At 38.7% G+C, this 24,710-nt stretch overlaps 2 protein-coding genes across 3 annotated transcripts in view; one reads left to right on the top strand and one right to left on the bottom strand.

Annotated features, from left to right (window-relative positions):
• The window catches only part of LOC106085300 (uncharacterized), a 39,906-nt gene extending 36,990 nt beyond the window's left edge, over positions 1–2,916 (top strand). For both annotated transcript variants that reach the window (XM_013249501.2, XM_059368230.1), the window contains one exon: positions 2,329–2,916. In XM_013249501.2, the coding sequence (XP_013104955.1) occupies positions 2,329–2,816 (488 nt within the window). In that variant the 3' untranslated portion in view covers positions 2,817–2,916. The remainder of the gene's footprint in view (positions 1–2,328) is intronic.
• Positions 2,917–17,662: 14,746 nt separating this feature from the next.
• Positions 17,663–18,832, bottom strand: LOC131996944 (G8 domain-containing protein DDB_G0286311-like). Its single transcript, XM_059367147.1, has 2 exons — positions 18,164–18,832; positions 17,663–18,079 (listed from the first exon to the last, which is right to left on the bottom strand). The coding sequence occupies exons 1-2, from the start codon at positions 18,830–18,832 to the stop codon at positions 17,891–17,893; spliced, it is 858 nt and encodes a 285-aa protein (XP_059223130.1). The 3' UTR covers positions 17,663–17,890.
• Between the last annotated feature and the right edge of the window lie 5,878 nt (positions 18,833–24,710).

Raw genomic sequence — 24,710 nt, 5'->3', positions numbered from 1 at the left:
CTCCGAAGGACAACAGACCCATAAGCCTTACGTCCTTTCTACTCAAAGCCATGGAACGTATAATGGACACCATGATAAAGATTATGACATCCAGCGATGTCATAATTAAATACAAACAGCATGCCTATGTCAAGGGAAGGTCGGTGGAGACTGCCCTGCACGAGGTTGTGCATAAAATAGCAAAATCCTTCGATGCCAAAACGTGCACACTGGCGGAATGCATCGACATCGAGGGGGCTTTTAACAATGTGCGGACCGATACACTGATCCAATCCTTAGACCAGTACCGGGCGAACCCGGTCCTTAGAGACTGGATAAACCATATGCTAAGGAACAGGTGGATAATTTGTGTGTCCCATGGCATAAACAGGGTACGCCACAGAGGGGCATTTTATCGCCACTCTTATGGGTGACCACCATAAATAACCTATTACGGATGCTGACTGAGGAGGGATTTGAACCCGTCTGCTACGCAGGCGATGTTATAATACTTCTAAGGGGAAAGGATCCGAACGAGCTATGCAGAAGGGCCGAAAGGATCTTGGATATGGCATACGACTGGGCTAGACCCAGAGGTCTTAATCTTAACCTAGAGAAGACTGAAATATGCCTGTTCACGAGGAAGACGTCGCCACGTTTCCTCAATAAGACGATTTCGATATCTTAGGTGTGATCTTGGACAGGAAACTGAATTGGAAGTGTCACATTCAGGAGCGTGCTGAGAAGGCTCACAGATGTTGGGCACTATGTAGACGGGCCGTAGGCTCATAATGGGGCCTGACTCCGAGGATAGTCCACTGGCTCTACAGGAGCATGATGAGACTTACTTACTTACGCCTAATTAGTTTGGTGGACTTCTATGAAGAAAAAGTGCAACATAAGGACCATACAACAGATTCAGAGAACATGTTGTCTTGGCATAGGCGGAGCGATGAAGACCACACACACTAGGGCACTGGAGACTATTCTAGACATCCGACCCATTGACATACAGATTAAGTGTGAGGCAGCCACTGCGGCTATGAGACATAAGGCGATGGGAAAATGGATTGAGGATGGAAGTAGCTCATACCATCGCGGTATAATCGATGCGACGATAGGAAACCTGGAAGGATGTTTCCGATCGGATACCTAAGATGACCCTTGAAGTCGAGTGCGAGGCACTGCTGCCATTGGCACAGTCTTGGATTGACGGAACCCTCGTGTTGCCATCTGGAAGATCATGTTACACGGATAGATCAAAGCTATAGGACAGAGTGGGCCTGGGGTCTACATTGAGAACCCAGGGACTGAGATCTGTTTTAGACTGCCTGACCATAATATGGTCCTGCAGGCGGAGATCCGGGCGATCACGGAATGCGTGAAGTGGTGTGGTGCTAACGAGGACGTCGAGTGTGAACATCTTTACGGACAGTAAAATTGCCATAATGGCAATAACAACCAGGACGGTAAGGTCACGAACAGTCTTGCAGTATAAGAAGGAGATTAACGCCTTCTCTGAGAATGGCAAAATCCGCATCGCTTGGGTGCCAACCAATAACGGTGTAAGGGGAAATCAAAGGACAGACGATTTGGCGGTGAAGGCCAGAGGACTTGGTTAACCCGAAGCCTTTCGAGAATGGGCGACGCATGCGCATGCAACATTGTGTAACAGCGAAACGGTCGGTAGGATGGCGAAAATCCAATGGGGGTCCAGATCGTGAGAAGACGAAAGGATGCAAGAAGGAGGTCAGTATAGCTATTGGTATCATAACGGGACACATAGGACTCCGAGCTCACTTATGTAAAATGGGTGCGGAAAGTTATAGATGATGAGACGTTGGAGCAATGCCCGGCTTTCGCGTCTAACAGATACCGGCACTTAGGTGGAGACACAATACCAGACATGAACCAACATAGGGGAGTGGTATTGAAAACAATTAAGGATTTCGTAAGTAGCAAGGAACTCCTAACTTAAAATTTTCTTTTTAGAGGTTACTTTATAGTTTTTAGAGCGCACAACAAGCCAATTACTGGCTTATGTGTATGTCCATAGTGGCATGGGCGGATGAATGCCTGCACCCACTTTTCAACCTAACCTAACCTAGTTAAAATTTTTCGCAAATTCACCGATAACTGAACAGAATACCCAGCTTTACTGACATATATTTTGGAAATATATTAAAACTTGTATTAAATTCTCTTTTCCTTCTTGGCGTTGCAAATAAATGTTCAAAGTTTCAATACCCAGTGGTGGAGCAAGTCAAAAAACTGCACAAAAAGCACAAGAAAAATGAACAAAAAAATACGTTAAAAACTGTCTGATCTCTTCTCTTCTCTTGATTTCAGTGTTTTTGAATAAACATACATTCGCCGAATATAAGTTTGTAGCAGTATTTTGCCTCAGCCATGGACTAGACGACGGCCAACTTATTCTAAATCCTGGCCGAGAAATTGTTGATGCCCAACGGTTATTGCTTAATCCATTTTTTAAATTTGAGCAGTTGGACCAGAAATTGAAGTGGCTGGTGGTACAAAGTTGCCGCGGAGATCTAAACGATTACCGACCCTTACAACATGATGGCATAACAGGGGTTTTCCCGGATTTCCACTTTATCTCGTATTGTACAGGGGAGGGAACTGTCAGCTTTCAACTGAACACCGAAGGAAAAATTTATATACAAACTCTGTGTAAAGAACTCGAAACAAATGTTCGAGAAAAAAGTTTGTGCGAAATGCTTGACAACGTCAACTTGTCTTTTGTAAATCTAGGCATAGCCCAACCGGCAAGACCAGACTACAAGAAAAACGTCAACGACTATAGGTTTTACGAATAAAAATAAGGAAACCATTGTAAAAAAGAAACATTTTAACAAACATTTAACACAATAAAGATATTAAACATGTGCATAAACAACATACAATTGCCAGAATGAATATTCGCACATTTCAATATTAAATTTTTATTTGTGTAGAGAGACAAATGCTCGAGAAAAAAGTTTGTGCGAAATGCTTGACAACGTCAACTTGGTTATTGCAAATATTGGCGGAGGCCAACCGCCAAGACTGGACTACAAGAAAAATGTCGACGACTATAGATTTTACAAAAAAAAAAAGATAACAAAACCATTTTACAAAAAAGCATTTTAAAGTTTTTAAATAATAACTGGTTGATAAAAAATTATTATAAATGTGCATAAATAACGTATATACACTTGCAAGGATAAATATACGCACATTCCAACATTAAATTTTTATTTGTTTATAAAAAAAATCAAATTTGTTATTCAAGATAGCAACAATGATAGCTAGAACAACAGTTGTCAGCTGAAAATGGGTAAAGCATACATAAATGCTGTTGCAGCAAACATAAGGCTGCTCTTTTGAGCTGCTATCACACGATATGTGCGTTACAAATGTGGTGTCAATTTCTGTATTCATAAGACTTTCCTTATGTACGTCAAATACGAAAAGAGCTAGTTGTAATCTTTATTTATTTCCATAACTGTTGCATTTTTTTAATAAACATATGTCAATATGTATGTTCGACGAAATCAAAGCTCGCTTTAATCGAAATAGTTACATATTTATTCGAAAATCCTTTTTTCATATTAAACATTTCGTACGTATCACACGATAATTTTCAGAGTTGCTATTTTTGAAAGTAAAATACTTATGTAATAATGTATGCTGTACCCATTTTCAGCTGACAAAAGCTGTTGTCTTAGCTATCACTTTTGCTATCTTGTGTTACACAATACAAATCGTGTAATAGTAGTTTTAGCAAACATTTTCGTCTGCTTTTGCGCCAAGAAGACCGAGATAGCCAACCGGGGCATGATGAAGGAGACAGAGGAGTATGCACCAGCAGTGCTGGAAGGAATGGATCTGGCATCCCAAGCATTTCGACGGAAGCTGGGAAGAAAATCGGAACACCTGAAGAGCATAACACTGCTAAGAGGCTGAAGAAGAAAAAGAGTTCCCTGCTTAAAGTACTCTGGGAAGACCATGCCATTCCTCCTGCAATGGAGACTCCAGACAGTGTCCTGTGGAGGGAGACAAAGTCGGAACAGGTATGAAGGAAGCGCGCACGGCCCCTGTGTCTTCATGGGGGACTGTGACATCCAAAAGCATGCCACATCCATCACGGAAGGGGAAGATGGTCGCTGAAAAAGGTAAGAAGTCGCCGTCTTACGCCAGAATGGCAAGGAATCACAACAGAGATGAGCCGACTTATACTGTCAGAAATATCGACAGTGCATCCTGTAGAATTACAGTAGATCATCGGTCATTGCCCTGCTTTCGCTGCCAACAGACATCGGTACTTAGGTGGGGACACAATACCAAACATGAAACAACGTGGAAAGCAATTAATGATTTTGTAGGTTGCACGGAATTCCTAACATAGATCTTCTTTTTCGATGTTACTTTTTATTAGTATTTTGAGCGCAAGTTAATGAAACTTTTGTTTCAAAAAATAAAAAAAATTATTTATTCTTTTATCTTGGAGTTTTACCTCCTTCTTTATTGAGTCTTAATTATCAACTGAACTTAAAAACTAACAAATTCATTATTTATTATATTAAAGTTATCATATTCGTATGTTAACATAATTATTAAGAATTATTAAGAAATCACCTGTTTACTTATTATAGTTGCCAGACATGGTGTCAGCAATTTTAATGGGAACGGAAATCATTGTTTTATTTTATATAGAATAGTGAACATTTCGGTTAGTGTATGTTGTTGACATATGTAACATATTTTGTGTTAACTCGCACAATAAGCCTATTACTGGCGTAGATGGCATGGGGAGGATTAATATCCGCACCCTCTAGACTAATTCAAATAAATTTAAAACAGAAAAAGATTTACTCATCTGTAATTAGTGGCAAATAGTTCATGAGCTTGTATTTGAGAAGTCACTATACTGGACCAAGTTTCTTCTTAAGGGTTGGTAGTCTATTCTACTTTCGAAATAGTCGCTGAAATGTTTAAATGTTTCGCGAGCGAAATTTGACAGCAATTTAAAACAGAAAAAGATTTACTCATCTGTAATTAGTGGCAAATAGTTCATGAGCTTGTATTTGAGAAGTCACTATACTGGACCAAGTTTCTTCTTAAGGGTTGGTAGTCTATTCTACTTTCGAAATAGTCGCTGAAATGTTTAAATGTTTTGCGAGCGAAATTTGACAGCAATGCAATGTTTTTGTTTCCATACACGTTGTTTCCAAAACACGTTTCTTTATCTGAATTTATTTTTTTCTCTATTTTATATACTTTTTCCCAAATAAATAAAGAAAATCAAATCACTGAAACCAGGAAAACAAACAAAATTATGCCGGCAATAGTTTCAAGTGTGGCCTCTATAATAGTTTTTTTTTTGCCATTTTCCTCAACAGAGAACTACTATTCTGCCAATTTTTAGCCAACGTTTCGTTGACATTTTTTATATGAAATTTGACAGCATTTCCCTCTGAAAAGCCGAACAGAATACTGAGCTTAACAAGTAAAATATTCCTATAGCAAACTACGTTTTTATTTGCCCAAAATTAACCAGTTGTTATTTTGAGTTCAACATTTGTTACATATCCTTAAAATTTAATAAATATTCGTTCAAAATAGTTTATGTATTTTCCAAATTTGAATACTATTGAAAAAATGTAATTCTAATACAAGCTGTAACATAAAATTTTGTAAACAAATAAACTTAGAAGATGATTAATAAACAGATATGACTAAATCCTTTACCTTCTGAGTAATACCTGGCCTAACCTTAATGCATTTATAAAGGTACCTTTAAACAAATTTTGCAAGTCATGCAATGATCACTCGATCACACACTTACCTAGGGATCGCAAAGTAGACTTTCGACTAATCGATTAGTCGACTTTTTGGGTAAAAAGGTCGAAGTCGACTTTCAATGATGAAAAAGTCGAAAAATAAATTTGGAAGTCGAAGAGTCGGAAAAAAGCTGGACAGATATACAGGATGCAATAAAGAGGAGAGGCCATGCAAACAGCTGAGTACAATTTTTTAATTTTTGTTTCGATTTTGGAGTAAATCTAAATGTCAAAGGCTGGATAACACAGTTGTGATATTTTTCTAAAATCTTAAAAATATATTTTATTTGATCCGATATTCCACACATAAGCAACAAAACAGTGATATAATGAAGAAAATACAAATATGAAAAACATTTGTAAAAGATAAGTTGTAACACAAAGTTTATATCTAAAACCACTTTGACATTTCAATTTATGGCATTTGCCACTCAAGGTAGTTTCGTTGGGGGTATATTTTTATTGTTATGCTAATGACGTTACCGCTTAGTTGTTCCATGACGGACATACAAGTTTGGCTTTGCTAATACTCCTGCTAGGTTGCTAGGAAGGAACTGTTTCCAATTTTACGATTCATTGCTCTTTGATTTAGTCTTCTTGCCAAATATAAATCGTGCCAAATTTTGTGCATATCCAAGTCAATGTTCGAGGATAAGTTAAGGACAATATCTTTCTGTAGGTAAGGACAATATCTTTTTCTAAAACTGGACCTCAGATTTTAAATCTTCAGCTCCTTCAATAGGCGGCGTAATATACTAGGCGTCATATGAACCACGAGCTATATGGCGACGATAGAATAGCTAACCCATCAAAATACAACGTTTGCGGCTGGAGTAATACATTTTCTGTAATGGCCAATTAAAGTAAAGTACAGTAATATACTCATCTCAGTCCATTTTTGGATGTAACTAACATATAGATCGACCTACAGATTAAACGTCTAAAGCCTATAAAATTCAAGTATATCCAATATGGTCCATATCGGTCCAACTTTGGGTGTAGGTCCCATATTAAGGTACCCCCAATTTTCGGTATTTTTGCTCTGAAACCCACATTTTGTCTAATATTTTGTAAGCGACTTTTACGCGTTCTGGCGAAAGTATAATCGATAGACGAATCGACCAATATTTTATAGTAGCATCTATATAAGGATACATTTCACAAATTGAGATTTTTGCACCGAATTTAGCGAAGTCTAAGTGGAATTTAAAATAGATAAACTCCGGTTTGGGGTAGGCGGTCTTTTTTCATGTTTAATGGTGACGACAACAACACAATTTGAAAAACTCTACATTTTTGAAAAATGATCTTCGATAACATAAAATCGAATAGAATAGAGATATTTTTGTGTTTCTTTTTGGATTATCATAGAGAAAGTGATAGAGAATAAAGGTTCGTTATTCATATATTTTTGTAATAAAATGTGATATTCTACTTGGGTTTTAACATTCCGAAGAACACTAGTTGAAAGTCGGCTTGGATATATAGACCATTTCAAGCTTTAATTCACATACAAAAAAGGATACAAATAAGCGGGAATGTGGAAGTTTTAAAAATGAGCCAATTTTGCATTTAAAAATTTTTTTAATACCTATCCCTCATACAAATATAAAGAAATGATCATATCTTGATGGAAAAAGTTTACCAAAACTTGTAGGAAATAAAAGTTACCTATTTAGAAATTTTGCAAAGTTTTGACAAAAAGTCGAAACGTCTACTTTTTGCAAAGAAACATCGAAAAGTCGACTTTTGCCATTTTGATGAATCTCGAAATGTCTGAAAGTCGACTTTTCGCCCCAACTTGGGATCCCTAGATTAACCCTTTTGAAACCAATATTGCATGTGGGCAATTTTATGTTTTTTTTCGCCCACTAGCGTCACATTTGTTCGTTTCTATTGAACCTTAGTGCTGACGGTTTTTTATGTGTCTAGTCAAAGTGAGTGCAAAAAAATCTTATCATTCGGCAACGATATAATAAATAATATACATTAAATGTATCGAAGAAAATTGGAATTTTAAATACGTGAAAGTTTTTTATACCCTCCACTATAAGATGGGGGGTATACTAATTTCGTCATTCTGTTTGTAACTACTCGAAATATTCGTCTGAGAACCCATAAAGTATATATATTCTTGATCGTCGTGATATTTAATGTCGATCTAGCCATGTCCGTCCGTCTGTCCGTCCGTTCGTCTGTCTGTCGAAAGCACGCTACCTTCCAAAATTTCAAGCTAGCCGCTTGAAATTTTGCACAAATACTTCTTATTAGTGTAGGTCGGTTGGTACTGTAAATGGGCCATATCGGTCCATGTTTTGATATAGCTGTCATATAAACCAATCTTGGGTTTTGATTTCTAGAGCCTCTAGAGTGCGCAATTCTTATCCGATTGGAATGAAATTTCGCACGACGTGTTTTGTCATGATATCCAACAACTGTGCCAAGAATGGTTCAAATCGGTCTATAACCTGATAAAGCTGTCATATAAACCGATCTTGGGTCTTGACTTCTTGAGCCTCTAGAGGGCGCAATTCTTATCCGATTTGAATAAATTTTGGCACGACGTGTTTGGTTATGATATCCAACAACTGTGCCAAGTATGGTTCAAATCGGTCCATAACCTGATATAGCTGCCATATAAACCGATCAGGGATCTCGTTTTTTTTAAAGCTGGTTTTTATGTTTTTCCAATAGTTGAAGGCAGGTAATTCATTTTATAGAATTGCTAAGTTGCTGTGAGCAACTTTGGACCTTAGTGGAGTCAAATTTATTTCTGCTTAGATTACGCTAACTTTTGAAGTAGTAAGCTAGCCACTTAAAATAACCTGATGTTCACTGAGAGAAATTTTTTAATAAAAACAGCAAAAATGTTTGTTGTGACAGCAGAAAGTCTGCTGAAATTGGGACAGCAGTAATAAAATTGTGACAACAGCAAAAATGTTCTGCTTTTTAAATGGTAAAAAGTTAAAAGAGAGACTACCCTAGCGCAGAGGTTAGCATGTCTGCATATGACGCCGAATACCAGGGTTCAAATCCTGGCGAGACCATCAAACAAATTTCAGCGATGGTTTTCTCCTCCTAATGCTGGCAACATTTGTGAGGTACTATGCCATGTAAAAACTTGGGTACTGCGTCATTGACCTTGAATCGTACTGCACTCTTTGATATGTGGGAATTTTGCCCCTGTTTGACTTTCTCAGCCTTTTAAGAACGCAATTATTACTCAATTTGCCTGAAACTTCCGCGATTATATTTTCTATGACTTGCACCGCATGACAAGTACCGTCCATATCGGTCAACGATTGATATAGCTCATATATATTCGCATATCACGCGCGTTCTGTGGAATGTTGGTCTATTATATAAATTTGTCTGATACTGCCGATCATTGTGGTTTGAATATTTTAGGATTTTTTCTGGTAACGATCAGGCAATTTCTTTTCTTTCAAAAAATTAAAATCTTCACTTTCATTTTATTTTATTTTATTATACCCTACACCACCACTGTGGTACAGGGTATTATAACTTTGTGCATTTGTTTGCAACGCTAAAAAGGAGAAGAGCTAGACCCATTGAAAGTATACCGATCGACTCAGATTCACTTTCTTAATCGATTAAGCCATGTCCGTCTTTGAATCCATGTATTTTTGTAATCAAGGTACAGGTCGTGTTTGAAGTCCAATCGTCACGATATTTTCCACAAATCGGTCTAAATTTAGATGGAGCTCCCTTATATATGTATCGCCGATTTGCACTTATTTTAACCCGATCTGCATAAAATTTGGGACGGTTAGGATAGGTTGAAAAGAGGGTTCAGATATTAGTCCGCCCCATACCAGTATAGACATACACCTAAGTCAGTAATTGGCTTGTTGTGCGCTCTTAAAACTATAAAGTAACATCGAAAAAGAACATTTTAAGTAAGGACATCCCTAAAACTTACAAAATAGTTAATTGTTTTCCATACCACTCCCCTAAGTTGGTTCATGTCTGGTATCGTGTCCTTACCTAAGTACCGCTGTCTGTTAGCCGCGAAAGCCAGGCAATGACATAGGAAATGCTTCAACGTCTCATTATCTTCTCCACATGCCCTACACATGCTACCACTTGCCGCACCGATTTTACATAAGTGAGCTCGTAGTCTTATGTGTCCCATTATGATACCAAACGCTATACTGAGTTCATTCCTACTTCCTTTCAGTAATAGCCATACCGTGATACCCCGAATCTCCGCCTGCAGGACCGTATTATGGTCAGGCAGTCTAAAACTGATCGCAGTCCCTGGGTTCTAAATGTAGATCTCCAGGTTCACTCTGTTCTCTAGCTTTGATACATCTAATATTCCAATACTATGATTCCGTTCGTCCAAGACAGTGCCACTGGCAACACTGCCTCGTACTCGACCTCAAGTGTCGTCTAAGGTATCCGATAGGAAACCTGTCTCCTTCCTTCCAGGTTTCCTATCGTCTCCTCGATTATACCGCGATGGTATAAGCTGCTCCCATCCTCAATTCCCCCATTCCCCCATCGCCTTAAGTCTCATAGCCGCAGTGGCTGCCGCACATTTAATCTGTATGTCAATGGTTCTGATATCTAGATTAGTCTTCAGTGCCCTAACGGGTGTGGTCATCATCGCTCCGCCTGTGCCAAGACAACATGCTCTCTGAACCTCTTGTATGGTCCTAACGTTGCACTTTTTCTCCATAGAAGTCCACAAAACTAGTGAGGTGTAAATAAGTATTGATCTTATCACGCTTCTGTAGAGCCAGTGGACAACCTTCGGATTCAGGCTCCAATTCGTCTACATAGTGCCCAACATGAATGTGACACTTCCAATTAAGATTCCTATCCAAGATCACACCCAAGCATTTGACTTTGTCGGATATCAAAATCGTTCTATTGAGGAAACGTGGTGTGTCAGATTGGCCCACCTTCGTCTTCCTCGTGAACAGGCATATTTCAGACTTCTCTGGGTTAACATTGAGACCTCTGGGTCTAGCTCAGTCATATACCATATGAAAGACCCGTTCGGCCCTTCTGAATAGCTGATTCGGATCCTTACCCCTAAGAAGTATTATAACATCGTCTGCATAGCAAACGGGTTCAAATCCCTCCTCAGTCAGCATCCGTTATAAGAATGTCGATAAAATGCCCCCTGTGGAGTACCCTGTGTCACTTTCCCCCTTATATTTATGCCGTGAGACCCGTAATTTATCCACCTGTTCCTTAGCAGGACCCGGTCCACCCGATACTGGTCTAAGGATTGTTTCAGTGTGACGGTTCGCACATTGTTAAAAGCCCCCTCCATGTCAATGCATATCACCAGTGTGTACGTTTTGGCATCGAAGGATTCTTCTATTTTATGCACAAACTTGTGCAGGGCAGTCTCCACCGACCTTCCCTTGACACAGGCATGCTGTTTGCATTTGAGCAGTTTGCTGGATGTACTACTCTTTATCATGGTGTCCACAAACCGGTGTCTCCGTGAGTCCTGTCGTATCCTGTGGAAAATGGGTTTTCATCCAAACCCTCAACAAGTCCCCCGTTGTCTCTGCTCTCACTTCCATGTCGTCTACTAAAGTATAAGTTTGGACATGGATTTTTGAGAGAAACTTTTTGATCTTGGAGGCATCATTAACGCTATCGACCTGTTCGCAGTAAAGCTTTCAGCAGGTACGTTTTGCCGCTCTGGTAATCTTATTATATTCCTTGAGCTGGGTGTAATACACAACCCAATATACTTCCGATTTTTTTCGACGAACTCTGTCATAAAGTCTGCATACTTATTTCCCAATGTTGTGCATCTTCCCGGTCATCCAAGGATTTTCTTGGTCTGATTTCCTTTCTCAGACTAGTGCAGTCGTAATCCTGTTGATATTGTCGTCAATGTCTTCTATGCTTGGACAAGTTAAATTATTTTACCCAAGTCTTCTTCTGAGTGCTATTCTAAACCTAATGTAGCGATGGTCTGAGAAGGAATGCCTCATGGACCCCATCGATTAGATTTTCTAAACCTATTTTCATGTCTAAAACCTCCTTCCTAATCCTATTGACAAAGGTAGCGGTGTTAGGTTGTTAGTATTCAAGAATTCTGCAAGAGCTTGTTCCCGCTTTTGAATGTTGGTACTATCCCACAAGATGTGGTGAAAGTTCGCATCGCACCATATTAATACCTCATTCACTGTCTTTTTTGCTTTCCTCACCAACCGTTGCAGCTCCGACGTAGGTGTCGGTTTCGGAGGGTCGAAAGGCAAATAAAGTGATGTCAGGTATGCTCTGCCGTCTCGCTGTCTTATCACTGTTGCATCCGACGTTGACAACTTTGGGGAAAATTTTTAATTTAAATTTTTATGACAAATAACGCAGGTCCTCGGCCGAGTACGAGTGTTAGAATAGAATAATTACTAGTTGATATGGTGCAGTCAGAAACTTTGTTCCGGCTCGGCCATGGCTCCTGAATTAAGGCAATGTGAATCTCGCACTAGCTGATTTCTACATCAAAGCGTGAGTAGCTGTCTCGCTCCTGTGGAGGTTTATCTGGATGACCTCAATCATTGGTCCCTCATAAGGGCATTTTGGGAGTAAGTGATGGTCTCAACGTCTGCTCCCTTTTATTTAGGCTGCATTGAGTTTCCCGTCATTGCGCTGCCTAATGCATTAATATAAGGATCTTTGCCTATCCTACTCTTCCGAATTTTGAGAAAGTCGGAATGGTTCCATCATCCGGTCCCTGCTCGTTAGGCTGTATTGAGTCTACTATCGCTGCTCTGCCTGGTGTTCCAATATTAGGATCTTTGCCTATACTAGTCTTCCAAATGTTAAGTAAATGAGCTTCTTGGGAATAGGTCATGGTCTCATCATCTGCACCTTGTGCTATAGGCAGCATTGAGTTCGCTGTCACTGCACTGCCTGATGTTTCAGCATTAGGATCTTTATCCATCCTAGTCTTCCTATTCTCGATAAAGTCGTTGATGGTTCCGTCGTCGAGTCCCTGTTCGTTAGGCTGTGTTGAGTCTCTCGCCCCTGCACTGCCTGATGTTTAAGTATTGGGATCTTTGCTTGTCCTAGTCTTCCCAATATAGCGAGAGTTGGTAATTGTCTCGTCGGCGGGCCCCCGCCCGTTAGGCGTAATCGAGTGTCCCGCCATTGCACCGCCTGATGGCTCAATATGAGGACATTTGCCTATCCTAGTCTTCCCAATCTTGAAAAAGACGACCATGTCAACGTAGTACACGTTGTTTCTCTTGTCACGGAGACTTGATCAATGCCAACCACAAGGGGAGTTCCTTCCTCCTTCTCCTCTCCCGTTAGTTTACCGCCGATATCGATGACTGCATAAGTTATCTCATCTCTGTTGTGCTTCCTTGCCACTCCGGCGTAAGAGTAAGTGGCATCCTTTTGGAAGTCACAGTCCTCCATGAAGACACAGGGACAGTGCACGCTTCCTTCGTTCTTGTTCCTACTTTGTCTACCTCCACAGGACATTGTCTGGAGTCTCCATTGGAGAAATGGCTTGGTTTTCCAAGAGTACTTGAAAGCGGGGAGCTCTTTTTCCACTTGAGCATTAGAGCAGTGTTATGCTCTTCGGGAGATCTGATTCGCTTCCCAGCTTCCGTAGAAGTGCTTGAAATATCAGTTCTAACCTTTCCAGCATCCTGCACGTTCGCCCGATTGCGCAACCGGTACATACTCCCCTGTCTCTTTCGTCGTGTCCCGGATCGCATTCTCGGTCTGCTTGTGAGCTTAGCAAAGCCATTCCTCGCTTCTGCCGTCATCCCGCTGCCCTCATCTCTCGAATCGGCTGCGATGACTGTTTCATTGACACTGTCGCTGTGTGAATTGGAGTCGGAAACACCACCTTTACTTAAAGGCTGGGTACGAACTGTGCATCCCTCTGGTTTATCCGTCTCTTTCTCATTAATTAGTCTGACGACTAGTTGTGCGCTTGAAGCATTACTCTTGACTACAGGTGCCAAGGTACCCACACCTATAGAAGGGAAGGAAAACATGCTACAGTCTGACGCCACCACCGCAGCTGTTGGGTCTTTGGAATCCATTTCTAGCCTACTCCAAAAGCTTTTAAATTGTTCGTAATAGATAGTACCTATTCCGAGATACGGATATTTTCCCAAGTTGGGACGAAAAGTCGAATTTTATCAAAATAACAGAAGTCAATTTTTCGACTTATTGTTGCAAAAATTAGGCTTTTTCAAAAAGTAGACGTTTCAACTTTTTATCAAAAACGTCCAAAATTTACCTATAAGTCTTTGTAGACTTTTGCCATGAAGATATAATCATTTCTTTGTATTTTTATAAAGGGGAGTTATCAGGAAGAATTTAAAAAGCAAAATTGGCGCATTTTTATATCAAAATCACCCCCTATCTTAAAGGCAATATGGCTTATTTGTAGTTGAATTAAAGCATGAAATGGTCTTTATTAATCAGACGTCTTTCGACTAGTGTTACTCTGAATGTTAAAACACATTTTATTGCACATATGAGCAACGAACTTTTATTCTTTATCACTTCCTCTATAAAACCCCAAAAGAACACAAAATTATCTCTATTCTTTCCGATAAAATGTATCCGGCATTATCAAAGACAATTTTTCAAAAATGAAATTAAACATGAAAACAGACCGTCTTCACCAAATGGGAGTCTATCTATTCTAAATTCTACCTAGACTTTGCTAAATTCAGTGCAAAAATCTCTATTTGTGAAATGTTTCCTTATATGGGAGCTACTGTAAAATATTGTTCGATTCGTCCATGGATTGTAATATACTTTAACCATGTAGAGAAAATGTCGCTTGAAAGATTTTAGACAAATTCTCTGTGCAGTTTTGTGCTTTTTTCTTTGCAGCTTTCCTTTCGACTATTCCACTTTAGCACAAAAAGTCGACTAATCGATTAGTCGAAAGTTGATTTTGGGATCCCTAATGAAACCACGTCCGCTCCACTCAACGGCTACTATTAATTGAGACGGTTTGTTTTGTTACCTATTTTAATATATTCTAAGTTTCATCAAAATCGCTTCAGATTTGGATAGAGGTCTCTTGTATAAAGATCGCCTGCTTTGCACTTATAAGGGCTGTAGTAACTAAAATTTTCAACCGATCTGCACAAAATTTGGAACGGATTATTTTGTCATCGGTTACTATCGAAATTGCATCAATATCGGCTCAGATTTGGATATTGCTCCCATCTATATGTATAGCCCGATTAACAAATATAAGGACGTAGTAACCACAATTTTTGTCCGATCTTTACAAGGTGATCTATTGATGCAACATGCAAGATGCTTGCAAAATTTCATCAAAATCGGTCAAAATTTTTATGTAGCTCCCATATATACTTTTAGCCGACATTCGCCTTTTTGTGGAAACCAGAAATTTGGTCCTATTATAAAAACATCTTGCTGTTCTATTCGATATTTCAGTAAGTAGACAAAATTAAAGTCTGACAAGATTAAAACATAGGTTCTATTTATTAGAAGTAGTAGGTAGACTCGGTGGTGTAGGATATTTTTCATTCTATTTAAGATTACTCTCCTTCCAACAACCCCATCATAAATTAAGTAGCAGTCATTTTCAGCAAATAACTGACTTTTCAGCAATCAGACTGCTGTTCTGAAATTGCAAACATATAGCTATGACAGCAGAACTACTGAGGTTATAGCGATAAAATCAGCTATTAAAAGCAGACAGTGTTTGCTTCTATCAGCAGGCTTTTTTCCATGAGTGTATATTCTGAGATAGCTAGGCAGCCCTTAAATTCCTGGAAAATGTATTTCGCACTCGACTGTCGCAGATCTCTCAACGAGATGGGTGAAGAGTTCAAAATTCCCCCATTCTGGAAACCGGGCCACAGAGATATCGCAGGAAATTGTAGAGCGGACGAGCTTACAAGACTAGCAACTAATTTGCACATTCCGGTGAAAGTGGAATCTGTAGCCATCAGCAGACTAATTTCTCTGGGTGTAGCTTAAATATAAACTGAAATAGCGATTTGTTTTCTTAGGCACAGGGAGGATCCCTTAAAGGCGCTCATTCTCATTTCTTTGAGATCTTGTGTGATTTAGCGGATGTGAGCATTTGTTGGACATTTTAAAACTATCTGGATGGTTCAACGGTAGGAACTAGGAGGCATCTTCCTTCTCCTGTTCCTGTGGTATTACAATGAACGGAAATGTCTATGCGAGTCTAATGGCAGACTGCCACTTAAACCTAATCTAACCTTTTTATTTAAATATCAGCAGACAGTGTTCACTGATATTAGACGACTAATTTATCTGGGTGTAGCTCACATATAAAGCGATTTCTCGTTTCAGCGGTAGTGGCCTTGGGGAAAGAGGCCCTTACAGACATAGTCCGGGCCGTGGTCAGCTGCAAGGTTATGCGCTTGATGGTGATGCCAATGCACACCACAGTCCAGGGAGAAGAACGGATACCAACAGGAGAGGTGAGTCAGCAGGCTTTTATGCCGCATGAAATTGTAGATATTCCTTGGTACAAGATAGATACACATAATGCATACGCATTACAATTACTCAATGTTTATTACTTTAGTCTTAATACACTTAATGTAAATTTATTATCATAGTAACCAATAGCTATTTGTATTTTATATCAACCCACGGTGTATTTACAAAATGGACGCATCGGCGAATTGGTACAACAAAGCGTTTTTTTTTTTTTTTGGGAACTTGATATGTCAAAATTTGTAAACAGGGCAAAGAAAATTCGATTCGCAATGACATTGTAAATTTTCGGCAAATTTGCTTCAACCAATCAGAGCAAGAAGAAAGAAGTTTATTAATTTTTGAGTGTCCAGCAAGAGGTTTTACCCACAAAACCAGCAAGATGGCAGGTTTAAATAATTTTCACTATGTTTTGCAATGCAAATTTGCTATGAACATTCCATTATGGAACAGGGGCAAACTTCTCACATATCAATGAGTGCTGTCCGATTCAAGTTTTAAGCTCATTGATAGCCGAGTCTGAACGGCAAGCCGCAGCGCGACAACTCTTTGAGGAGAAATTTTTACATCGCTGCACTTAGAAAAATGATGCGCATAAAATAAAGTAGAACACTTATTCCAAATAAGTTAGCAAATTTTAATCTAATTTGGTTAAATTTTGATTAAAACAAGGAAAATATGCAAGTTTGTGGTAAGTTATACACATCTGAAATTAGTGGCAATTAGTTCATTAACTTTTGTTTGGGAAATCATTTTACTTAACCAAGTTTCTTCTCAACAGTTACATAATCCTATAGCAAACAACGTTTTCATAAACATGTTATTATATTGGGTTCAACGCTACCTATAAGCCTATATTCCTCAATTTGAATAAATATTCGTTCAAAATAGTTCATGAATTTCTCAAATTTGAGTATAATTGAATAAATTTAATGAATTAACAAGTTTTTACTTAAAATTTTATTTAATATAAACTTAGGTTGACAGATTTTGTAACAGAGATGATTAAATCCATTTTTCTCTCAGTAATACTAAACACAGCTTAAATGCAATTATAAAGGTGCTTTTCAAAAACGTTGTTTGTCAGTCGTACAATAATCACATGATTAAAAACTTAGAATATCATAATACAAGAACGTTTGATTTATGACTTCACTTTATATAGGATAAATGGATCCATGTTAGAAACTCTAATTAAAATGCCCTTAGAAACCTTTAGTGGTTTATTACGGACACAAATTCTTATTTAAAAATGAAAATCCGCCTTTTACATTTTCCTCTATTTACCTGAGCTGTGCAGTTAAGCATCATGCGAGATAAGGATGGTGGAACCTCCGTGGTTAAAAAAAAAAAAATAACTCTTTGCAATTTGAAGTCTGAACAAAGAATAATTTTTATTTTCATTTTAAATCTTAAAGAAAACTAAGTTACAATATAATAAATGATGATTAAAGTAAAAGCTAGATTTCTTGGAATTATACAATAAAAGTTACAAAACAATTTCTTATTAATTAGTTGGTGTTAACAATGATATTGGTTATATGAGACAAATATATTTATTGGTTATTCAGCGTTAATTATGACCTAAATCAATAGGTTAACGTTCTCGGTGGTTTTGGTGGAGATAATAAGGTGGGTGTCGTAACTGGTTTTGGTGGAGACAATAAGGTGGGTGTCGTAACTGGTTTTGGTGGAGACAATAAGGTGGGTGTCGTAACTCCTCCCCCCTTAAGATAGAGCGACGGCCACAATGAAGATGTTGTGGTCGGAGTGATAGGCTGTGGAGGTGGAAAGTGGTGTTTGTACGTATTTTTTCGTTTAATGACAATGATGAGTATGGTAATGACTACTATTGTGCATACTAATGTTGTTGTTGTTGTGACTGAGTGAACTGTTGTAGTGGTTATTTCCAGGTTGCTAATTCTGTTGTTGGTTAGAAAGTTGAAATCCTCGAGTTTTTGAAGACTAAGTATTTCGATTGTGGAGTTTACGGAAATGTTGCTGTTTGGTAACGGGGGTATGTGGAGTTGATCCCAATATGCATCGGTATCATCGTGGTATGTTATACCATTTATTGAGACGTCACAGTTCTGGAAACGCACAAGGGCTGTGTCTTTTACTGTGAGAGTTTTGATACTGCAAGTAGAATTTATTAGTGTCTCTGGTGAGTGTATAAAAAGTATTAGGTTTTGTTCCACTTGTGTGATCGATTCCCTTTTTCCAACGTCACTAATTGGGCAATTTGCTTCTTTATTGTTTATTAAGTTTCCAATACATAACGAGTATTTGGTTTCTTCCTGTCGGATCGGTATACCGCAATAATATGTTCCTTCGATCGATGGGCAAAGTGTTTTGTGATGGTGTGTGGAATTTTCATTAAACAGTATATATGGTTCTGTTATTATTAACTTAGTTATGTTTATTGGTAAAGGAATTATGTGGTATAAAAAATAGTCTTCTTCAGAGACATTCGGTACAAGAATATTAAAAATGATATTTGTTTCATTGTAGTAGGCTTGCATGCCTAGCATTTCATAAATATTTTCGATAGATCTGACTTCAATATTTTTTTGTTTTAATTTGACTTCTATGTTTTCGAGTTCTTCCGGGCTGAGGAGGAATCTTGAAATTATATTTAGTTTTGACAGAACTACTGCCTGACATTGTGTAAGTCTCTTATTAGGGATGTCTCAGTCCGTTTGTCTGAGTAGTGAAGTATGAGGTTATTCTTTATGTCATCCCAAATGAGTGGAGTTCCGTACATATTGAGGACCTCATTGGCCTGTCCCTCAATTTTGTTTCGTATGGCCCTTAGTAAAATCTGGCCATACGGAGTGTTGTCCGTGCCACGTATATATAATAGGATCTCCTCAACGTTATTGAGGAATTCGTACAGGAGTTTTTGGTTTCCGTCGAATTTAGGCAAATCCTTAATCGCGTCGGGGATTCTCAGTGAGTTGAAAATCTCGACCTGATTGGTTGCCGGGCCTTGAGTTGGTTGCGTCGATTGATTCATTTGATCTAAAATGGAACACGAGCTACCTTCAAAAGTGGTCAAATCACCTCCGTCAATAGTACTGTTAGAATTTGTGAGGGTCTGGTTACTTTTGTCAATACCTTCGTCCGGATCCTCTGCGAGGGATTCACTGTCTCTTCCGGCGATGGAGGTTAGGCTAGTAAATTTTCTCAATTTATAAGGGATAAATCGAAGTTTCTGTTTCTGATTCTTTTTGTCGGGCATAAGTACCGATATTTCTTGATTTCACAATTTGTTCGCTTATATATATTCGAGAGAGAGGGGAAAAAAAACTTATATTTTGTCTATCTCTTCTTCTGTCTAATAGAAGAAATTTGTGGACTATTGAGTAGTGGGTGCCACTATACAGATATTCCTTCTGTACTCCTGTCGAATAAGCCAATGATGATCATTCAAGGTCTATGACAAGGATCGACTTTCACTTCTCGGTCTGACCACACAAATTCTTCTTTTTTCTTTTTTTTTTTTTTTTTTTTTTTTTTTTTTTGTCGATATACCTTCGACACTGTTCTAAAGGTTGGTACAGAAAAAAAAATTAACCTTCAAATTGCGTTTAAAAGGTAAAGATGTTTCTTTAGAGTTTTCCACAACTATTCCGATTTTTTTTTTTTTTTTTTTTTTTTTTTTTTTTTTGATATTATATTTTTCTTAATTTACTTAAAATAATCTTAGTTCCATTTTTATTTATTTTTTTTTTTTTTTTTTTTTTTTTTTTTTTTTTTTTTTATTATTATTTTCTTTTCCACACACACACAAACACTTACATAAGCCCGATCAGGAAGTTAGTGATGCTCGTTCTCCTTGTTGATTTCGTCATGTTGTGATTTGTTGTGTCCTCCTAGGTTCCAGTGGATAAAGGGTTGATACCCACTATCTCGTTGTTGGCTTGATGTGTGTTTTCGTGTTTCCTCCAAGGGACAACGAGATTGTCCACTGAACTGCCGACTGCGCCAGATAAGGATGGTGGAACCTCCGTGGTTAAAAAAAAAAAAAATAACTCTTTGCAATTTGAAGTCTGAACAAAGAATAATTTTTATTTTCATTTTAAATCTTAAAGAAAACTAAGTTACAATATAATAAATGATGATTAAAGTAAAAGCTAGATTTCTTGGAATTATACAATAAAAGTTACAAAACAATTTCTTATTAATTAGTTGGTGTTAACAATGATATTGGTTATATGAGACAAATATATTTATTGGTTATTCAGCGTTAATTATGACCTAAATCAATAGGTTAACGTTCTCGGTGGTTTTGGTGGAGATAATAAGGTGGGTGTCGTAACTGGTTTTGGTGGAGACAATAAGGTGGGTGTCGTAACTGGTTTTGGTGGAGACAATAAGGTGGGTGTCGTAACTTGCGCATGTGCCGCCGACAAAAAGGCGTCAGCGACACACACACAGGTAACATCTGAGAACCATGCAAACCATTCCCGTGACGCACAAAAGCTAAGTGCGATGTAGCCATTTTCCAGGAAATGTCGTGGACGGGAGCAAAGAAAAAAATTAAAAAATGCAAAAATATGAAATCAAATTTTCAAGGTAAATTTGGTGAGTCACGATACCCATTGCTTCTTTCTGTTCAAATAATGTTTTCCATTCTTGTCTCAGAATTAATTACAGGGAGAAATTTAATATGCTGCAGTGGTATACAAAAATTAGTTCTAAGTTCGCTTCCGAATCGAATAGACCGAAATGAATCGTCCTGAAATTTTGATACACAAAAATTATTCTGTTGTTTTACTGATTTTATTAAACTTTGTTTGCAGTATCTTTTAAAATGGAAATGAGATCTACAACATATGCAGTGATGGAATATTTTAACGCAAATGATTTATACTACTAATTACAGACGGATGGTAAGTATAAGAATGAAAAAAAAAAAAAAAAAGAAAAAAAAAAAAAAAAATATATATATATATATATATATATATATATATATATATACTCAACACTTAAATTTCTTTTTTAACAATCTATAAAATATTGTGAATATGGCGCAGCGGAACTTCTGTGAAAATATGGTGCTTACTCCTATGCGACATATTTGGGAATTTTTCCAAAGGCATTGAAAACTTAATGTGTGAACGTTTTTATTTTAATAGTTAGTATATACGAAATTTATATTCGCAACGTGTAAATTTGAAAAATAATAAAATAAAACAAAAGATTAGACAACTACAATAAATAAATTATTTCATGCACATTGGTTAAATCTGAACGGAATAGAAACCGAGATTTCGCCAAAATTTTGTTCAGATGCATTACCACACAGTAAATATTTCGGGTATTTTATTCCATTAATTGTGTTGATGTCAGTTCAAAATATCTTTGACGATTGTATTATATGCACTGCTTTACTCAGTAATTTTGTAGTTCCATTTATTTAACGTTGAACCATAATGAAGTTCATTTGATGTAATTATATTTTAGATCTACATTAACTAAAAACGAATAAAAATATATTTAGCGCTATATGAAGTTCAACTTTATTCGAAAGTAGTTTATTTTAACTCAACCATTTGGTCATTTTTTTTAGTGTGCTATACCAAATGGCACAGTACCTCCAAATGTCGTCAGCATTAGGAGCTATTGTAGCTATAAATAGCTTCCAAGTGAATGTCTTTAACCTTCCACGGTAGACCAGGGTATTTCTTGCTCAATTCCAATTGGGCTGGGACTGTTTCCAACTTCATGTGTGTGTTTCGATTGCAACCAGGAACCACACTAAATATGGTTTTGTACTGCCCTCAATTTTTGCGTGTTCGTCAGCGGTTTTTTTAACCTTTTTCGAGGGCGACAGAAAGAACCTTAGCTCTCTGAGTGAAGCTGAGCGATTGAGGTTGTTAGACGCGTACCATTATATAACCTAAATTTAAGAACCACAATAGCAACCACAAAGCGCATTTAAAAATGCTTAACAACACCCAGAGTGGAAATGCATTTCCCGGGCGAATAGGAAGAGGCCGGCGATCAAGATATCGCCATACCTACATATGCGGATTTGGAGGATGACCTCAACAGGGACAGCGTTGACGAGGAGAAAATAGTGTGGTCAGTCCGCACTTTCCGGCAATTTATACCGGTTTGACGGTTTTATCCCAGCACTGCTGCAAGAGTCCGCTACCTGACTAGAACGGATTTTCAGGGCCAGTCATGGTCCTACATACCCCAAGGCGGAAAAAAAACACAACAGTACGACGAAGGATTATAGGCTTTTTAGAATCCCTGATCTCCAGGCACTGGCCTGGTAATATTTGGGCTGGTCAAGATCGACGAGATTGTGGATTTTATGAGTCTGAGATACAATGTGCTACAGATACAATGTGCTACAGATACAACGTGCTACGTAAGGATAGCGATTGGCCTTCATGATAGACCCATCTCGCCTGCGCATGGTGCTAGTGACCCATACATGGAGCAGTCAGGTTCGGTATTGCCGAAATAGAGCTATACAACGTTTACATACCGCCGGTTGGAAGCTTTGTCCCAATGCACGACCAGACTTACATGTCCGAGATAAGTGGGCTACTATCTGGCAATAATCGTCTGGTTCTTCGAGACTTTAATGCACATCACGTTTCATGGCATTCTTCCCTAGGTAACAACCAGCGGGGCATAGCTTTGGCAGAGCATATTGAAGGCTACGCGTTTGGCACGGTGAATGAGGACGCCCCCACCAGGATTACGAGGTGTAGCAGCTAGCCAGACATTTCCATTGCATTCCCTGATCTCCTGAGTTGCGTAACCAAGCAAGCCGTAATTTCTTTGCGATCAGGCCAACTACCCATAACTCTCACCATCGACCGATCACCCGACTTCATAACCTCTGAGCGCCGATCGTTTATCAATCAAAAGAAGGCCGATTGGATCGGCTTTAGAGAGTACACCAATCGCCACTTCAGTGAACTGACACCCCCCATCTAATGTGCTGCCGAGAGGAAATTCCTAGACATCATTAACTTAGCTCGTCTGCGAGTAACACTAGTTACTCGAGCGTGATGGGATTCGTTGCACGGACCGCACTAACCCAAGAAGTGAGCTGAATCTGGAAATTAACAGGTTAGTCAACGAACATAAGTGGAATTTGTGGCTGAAACACTTGGAGCAATGTAACTTTGGTACAGGTTTAGGCAAGTTAAGTCACTTTAGAACTCCGGTAGACGGGTCGACAGGACTTCAGTCACATTTGGCGACGTAAGAGCTGCGCCTGGTGGTTCAACCGACAATTAATTGTGCATCCCTAGAGTGACAGGGCTAGGAGGAGAGCCATTCGTCCTATCCGTGGTCTGTAGGCCGAAGAGCAGCAATCACAATTTACCGTGGTCGAAGTTACGAATGTCATCCGTGGCGCCAAGTCATCCACAACACAACACCCCGACGGAATCTCTACACTGATGCTGAAGAATCTGGATCAACCTGGAGTCGAGTACCTTACGTACCCAATGTCTGGAAGATGAGCAGAGTTCTACCGCTACTGACGCCAGGAAATGATCTAAGTAAGGGGAGTCGTACAGACCGATCTTCCTACCTTTACCAGTAGCCAAGAAGCTTGAGGGACTACTCCTCCCGAGTCTCGTTGGAGAATTTCCATTCGACGAGCGTCAGTATGGATTTCGAAGACTGCATAGCACAACAACTGGTTTGCGTGCCATCACCGCACACATTTGCGTGGCTTTAATCAGCCCAGGCCATGTGGTAGGACGCTCCTCGTGGCACGAAATCGAAACACCGTAGTGTGAAACAGAGATTTTCCCAAGTCGGGATGATATCTCCGGCACTGTTTAAACTCTACCTATCCTCCAATTCACCGCCTCCTAACGGCTTAGAGATTGTATCATATGCGGACGATTGTACGATCATGGCATCACACGACACACGTCATCTGTTTAACTGCCCAGCCAGGCCCACTCGTCTCAGACCCAGATTCCTCTGCACGCACCCTATCTTAGTGGCAGAGTTCCTGGATTCTTGGGCACTCAACAGAATCAAATTCAGCGTCATAGGCTAACCTCTGCGTTACGGTGGCCTCCGGTGAGCATGACATCATTATTTTGAAATAATGAATTTTGGACTAACTTTTTTTCATAAAAATAACTAAAAATATGTTTTTGATAGAATTCTAATAAAATTAATAAAACAATAGCCGCCTATATTGAAAAAGAATAGTAGAAATGGTTGGCTCAGTATTACCTTGAGGATAGTTTACATATAACGGGCGGCGAAACTTAGTCGAAATGAATGGAAGAGTGAATTAAGATAAAATATTGATACATTTTTTAATGAAATCTCACTTTCCTCTAGTGATAGATTTTTTGGCGAATCATTCATTTTACGGCTAGGCAATGCTCTATGCTATAAAGGACCAATTTT

The sequence above is a fragment of the Stomoxys calcitrans genome, chromosome 4, assembly GCF_963082655.1.
Source record: "Stomoxys calcitrans chromosome 4, idStoCalc2.1, whole genome shotgun sequence".
Taxonomy (NCBI): Eukaryota; Metazoa; Arthropoda; class Insecta; order Diptera; family Muscidae; genus Stomoxys; species Stomoxys calcitrans.
Note: the sequence above shows the minus strand (reverse complement) of the source record. Positions and strands in the feature narration are given on the sequence as shown.